Source organism: Chiloscyllium plagiosum, chromosome 32 (genome assembly GCF_004010195.1).
Source record: "Chiloscyllium plagiosum isolate BGI_BamShark_2017 chromosome 32, ASM401019v2, whole genome shotgun sequence".
NCBI classification, from domain to species: domain Eukaryota; kingdom Metazoa; phylum Chordata; class Chondrichthyes; order Orectolobiformes; family Hemiscylliidae; genus Chiloscyllium; species Chiloscyllium plagiosum.
In genome coordinates, this window is record NC_057741.1 from 43,185,737 (window position 1) to 43,191,401 (window position 5,665).

Genomic DNA, 5,665 nt, shown 5'->3' on the forward strand with positions numbered 1-5,665 from the left:
CGTGAGGAGTTGCTATTGAGTGTTTCCAGATAACTGCCTCTCTCTAGGATGAAACTGGCTAACAGTTTAGAGCATGCCCACTCTGATCAAAGCACCTGACTGCGGATTAACCCTGGCTACGTGCAGCACGGTTGCTCAGTGGTTAGCACTGCTGCCTCACAGCACCAGGGACCCGTGTTAGATTCCAGCCTCAGGTGACTGTGTGGAGTTTGCACATTCTCCCCATGTCTGTTTCCTCTGGGTGCTCTGGTTTCCTCCCACAATCCAAAAGATGTGGTCAGGTGAATTGGCCACGCTAAATTGCCCATCGTGTTAGGTGCATTAGTCAGGGATAAATATAGGGCAGGGGAATGGGTCTGGGTGGGTTACTCTTCGGAGGGTCGGTGTGGACTTGTTGGGCCGAAGGGTCTGTTTCCATACTGTAGGGAATCTAATCTAATCTAAATGTTTAAAGTGCTCCTGTGTTATGCCAAATGCAAGGGCTCACACACCAAATGGAATAATATCTGCATTAAATTTTTTAACACTTTAGAATTTGATAGAGGTTGCAATGGAAAAACCACCACAAGCCATTGTATTTTTACAATAACAACCTTCAAATGAAAAGCTGATGTGAGAAAGCTCTCAGTATTTACAGGCGAATATAATGGCTGACCAGGTATCATTAATATGAACTGTCCTACACAAATGGAGACAGATTTGAAACTTTGATGTTACGTGGGATATCTGGCAGATTGATGTTCTTGACAGCAGAGACTGCACGAGCAGGAGCTCCAGAGAAGCCAGCCTAAAAATTACAAAAACAAACTTTACTTTCATGACATATAAAGTAATTCAAACTGAACACAGGGAACGAAATCAACAAAAAAAGACATCCAGTAAGTCATTTGTTCAAAAGTGCAATGTTACAAGCAAAAAACAAAGAGCTTCCAAAAAAGAGTGGAGACAAAATCAGAAAAAGAGGAGGAGGAAATTAGTAAAGTGGAGGTACATGTTAAATTTCCAACAATGTTGCTCCTTTCATGGAAAGTAGCTTGGCAAACCTCGTTAATCCACAACCTGCAAATACCAAGCGGTCAAATAAAAACACAGGTAGTGCAGTAGTCCCTGCAGTGCACCTCACTCTTCAATCAGTATTCAGTCTGATCAGTGATAATTCATCTGTGTACTGCAGCCAGTCCATCTTAATCACATGTAAACAGCTATGAACTATCAACATATGGCTCTACTGGTTAAAACTCTAAACCTTTTAAAACTGCTATACATACATTCAGACACAGACAAACAGATAAACACTATTTTTACAGGTGGGGCAACACAGTTCAATAGCACCAATCCACTGAGTCCATGGAAATGTTCCCTTTGCTTGTCAAGACTTTAGAGTTATAGAGTAATACAGCATGGAAATTAGCCCTTCAGCCCAAACTGGTCTATGCTGACCATGGTGCCCGCTCAGCTAGTTCCAACTGTTTGCATTTGTTCCATACTCCTCTAAACCCTTTCCAAAAAATGTACCTATCCAAATGTTTTTTAAACTTCGCTATTGTACTTACCTCAACCAGTTTCTCTGGCAGCCCATTCCACATGCACACCGCACTCTGCGTGAAGAAGTTGCCTCTTAGGTCCTTTCTAAATCTTTCTCCTCTCACCTTAAACCTATGCCCTCTAGTTTTCAATTCCCCATCCCTGGGAAAATGATGATATGCATTCATCCTTCATCCTATCTATGCCCCTAATGATTTTATACACCTCTATCAGGTCATCCCTCATTCTCTTATATTCCAAGGAATAAAGTCCTATCCTGGCCAACCTCTCTCTATAACTCAGGACTACTAGCCCTGGCAACATCTTCGTAAATCTTCTTTGCATTCTTTTCAGTTTAACAAAGTCTTTCCTATTACATGGTGACCAAAGCTGTACACAATACTCCAAATGCGGCCTCACCAACTTACAAAAATGCAACATAACATCCCAACTCCTATACTCAATACCTCGACTGATGAAGACCAGCATGCTAAATACCTGCTTCACCACCTTGTCTACCTTTGACGTCATTTTCAACAATCAATGTACTTCCAGTTCTGGGTCCCTCTGTTCCACAACACTCCTCACGACCTGACCATTTATTGTACAAGTCCTGCCTTGGTTTGACTTTCCAAAGTGCAACATCTCACGCTTCTCCATTGAACTGCATTTGTCAATCCACAGCCCACTTCCCCATCTGATCAAGATCCCTCTGTAACTTTTGATAACTTTCATCACTATGAACGATATCTCCTGATTTTGTATCATCTGCAAACTTTCTAATCATGCCTTGTATATTCACATCCAAATTATTTATGCAAATACCAAAGGTCCCAGCACCGATCCCTATGGCACACCATTAGTCCAGGTCTCCAGTCTGACAAACAACCTTCAATCATCACCGTCTGCTTTTTATCATCAAGTCAATTTTGAATCCAATTAGCTCGGTCTTCCTGGATCCCATGCGAACTAACCTTCTTGACTAGCCTGGTGTGCGGGACCTTGTCAAAGACCTTACTAAAGTCCACATTGACAACATCCACTGCCCTACCCTTAACTATCCTCATGGTTACTTCTTCAAAAAAGAAACTCAACAAACTTTGTCAGACATGACTTCCCATGCAAAACTCCATGCTGACTACTCCAAATCAGATTTTGACTATCCAAATGTTGGTTGATCCTGTCTCTTGGTATTCTTTCCAATAACTTGTCTACCATTGATCTCTCTCTCTCTCTCTCTCACATGCCACACACACGTATAAGTCTATGGTGTGAAATTGCATTTGCTGAATGATAATTGCAGATACATTTTATTCTGTTCAAAAAGCACACAATCTGCAGGCAGTAAATCCATGTAACATTTTATAAATTCCTACATTGGAAATTGAACCAGTCTGACTCATGATTGGATACAGACACTCTAATCTCACTCCTTTAATGCATTGTCTAAGGTGAGATGTCACTTTTTTTAAAAATAAAGCTTTGCTACCTTGAGAATGTGATTTGAAAGAAGTTTTGGGATCTACTTATTAATGAAACGAAACCTACAACCCATTCTAAAAGACAAAACACTTAACAGCAATCTAGGTTTGTTCAATACATTGTATCAGTTACACACATGATACTGTGATCTTTTGCTATAAATTTTGTCTTATAATCCGCTCCACAGCTGCCTGATGAAAGAGCAGCACTCCAAAAGCTAGTACTTCCAAACACACCCGTTGGACTATAACCTGGTGTTGTGAGATTTTGAACTTGTATAAGACACAGAGCCCAAATGAGGGATTGTGTATAGTTCTGGGTGCAACACAATAGAAAGGCTGCAAAAACATAATGTCAGAAAGATTCAAATGAATGGTTCCACACATCTATAAAGATAGATTGTAGAAATTAGGACTGTTTTCCTTGGTGATGAGAAGGCTGAGAAGAATTCTGATTTAGGTATTCAAAGTCATGAGGGAGCTAGATAATGTATGCCTAATGAAAGGACATTGATTTAAGGTAACTGGTCAAAAAAAAAAGCAAAAACAACTTGAGGAAGTTCCTTTTCACACAGAAAGAAGTTAATGCACTGCAATGAACTGTCTGAGAGATAAAAGCAAATTACTGTGGATGCTGGAATCTGAAACCAAAAGAGAAAATGCTGGAAAATCTCAGCAGGTCTGGCAGCATCTGTAAGGAGAGAAGAGAGCTGACGTTTCGAGTCTAACTGACCCTTTGTCAAAGCTAAAAAAACGGAGAAATAGGGAGATATTTATACTAGGCTGAGAGAAGGTGAGTCATGGCTCCAGAAGCAAAGGTAACAATAAAGAGGTGATAATGACAGTGCATAGAGAGATTATAGGGAGATTAGGAGCTGTGAATGACCAAGGCTGAAGCCAGTGCTATGTGACAAAATATGTGGGGGATGGGGAATATGAGGAAGCAGAGGCAAAATGGAAAATAGGAGCGAAGGGTAGTAAAGGGGGAAGAGGAGAAGAAAAAGGTGATGAGAGAGTGGGGAGCAAGAGAAAGACAATCAAGAAATAAAGGGTACAGAAGTGAAAAAAAATTTAAGTAAATAAAATAAATGAAATAAAATTACGGAGCAGAATGAAAACAAAGGGGTCGAGATTGGATAATCATCTGAGGTTGTTGAATTCAATGTTGAGACTGGCAGGCTGTAACGGGCCTAGTTGGAAGATGAGATGTTGTTCCTCCAGTGTGCGTTGAGCTTCACTGGAACATTGCAGCAGGCCAAGGACAGGCATGTGGGTATGGGAGCAGGATTGGGTGAAGTGGCAAGCCACGGGAAGGTCCGGGACCTGATTGCGTACAGACTGAAGGTGCTCAGCAAAGCGATCACCCAGTCGGCGTTTTGTCTCTCCGATATAGAGGAGACCACATTGGGGCAAGAATGCTATAGACCAAATTGAAAGAGGTACAAGTGAAATGCTGCTTAATCTGAAATGAGTGTCTGGGGCCTTGGATGGTGAGCATGGAAGAGGTAAAGGGGCAGGTATTGCACCTTCTGTGATTGCATGGGAAGGTGCCGTGTGTGATGGGAGAGGTGTTAGGTGTGATGGGAGAGGTGTTAGGTGTGATGGGAGAGGTGTTAGGTGTGATGGGAGAGGTGTTAGGTGTGATGGGAGAGGTGTTAGGTGTGATGGAGGAGTGCACTAGATTGTCCCGGAGGGAGGGAACGATCTCTGGAATGCAGACAGGGGAGGGAAGATATGTTTAGTGGTGGCACCATGTTGGAGTTGGCAAAAATGGCGGAGGATTATTCTTTGCATGTGAAAGCTGGTGGGGTGAAAGGTGAGAACAAGAGGGACCCTATCCTTGTTCTGGGAGGGGAGGGAGGGGGTGAGTGTTGTGGCATGGGAGGTGGACCGCACGCTGTCGAGAGCCCTGTCAACAACTGTAGGTGGGAAGCCACGGTTGGAGAAGGAGCACATATTAAGAGCACCACTTTGGTGCTGAGGGAGACTTTGGTTCAGGTCTAGAATGCACTGCCTGAGAGTGTGGTGGAAGCAGATTCAATTAAAGCTTTCAAAAGGAAATTGAATTGTTATCTGAAAATGAAAAATGTACACTGTTACAAGGAGAAGGCAGCAGAATGACACGAACCGGTATGCTCATTTGGAGAACCAGTGCAGGCACAATGGACCAAATGGCCTCCTGTGTTGTAGCAATTCTGCGACTTTCTCAGTTTTGGCAACTTTACCTGAATATCCTGGACAAGATCACATGCTCACCACATTTAACAGGTCAAAAGAATTCTCAAACTATAACTTGGTGGTACACCAAAAAGAACCATGCTGCATATTCAGTCTGACTGAACATAGAACATAGAAGAATACAGCGCAGTACAGGCCCTTCGGCCCTCGATGTTGCGCCGATCCAAGCCCACCTAACCTACACTAGCCCACTATCCTCCATATGGGGAGAAAGTGAGGTCTGCAGATGCTGGAGATCAGAGCTGAAAATGTGTTGCTGGAAAAGCGCAGCAGGTCAGGCAGCATCCAGGGAACAGGAGAATCGACGTTTCGGGCATAAGCCCTTCTTCAGGAATTCCTGAAGAAGGGCTTATGCCCGAAACGTCGATTCTCCTGTTCCCTGGATGCTGCCTGACCTGCTGCGCTTTTCCAGCAACACATTT

General features: G+C 42.9%; 1 protein-coding gene across 4 annotated transcripts in view; it reads right to left on the reverse strand.

Annotated features, from left to right (window-relative positions):
- Positions 1-345: 345 nt before the first annotated feature.
- LOC122539576 (AP-3 complex subunit sigma-2) overlaps positions 346-5,665 on the reverse strand; it is a 95,551-nt gene continuing 90,231 nt past the window's right edge. For all 4 annotated transcript variants that reach the window (XM_043674573.1, XM_043674571.1, XM_043674572.1 and 1 more), the window contains one exon: positions 346-787. In XM_043674573.1, the coding sequence (XP_043530508.1) occupies positions 680-787 (108 nt within the window). In that variant the 3' untranslated portion in view covers positions 346-679. The remainder of the gene's footprint in view (positions 788-5,665) is intronic.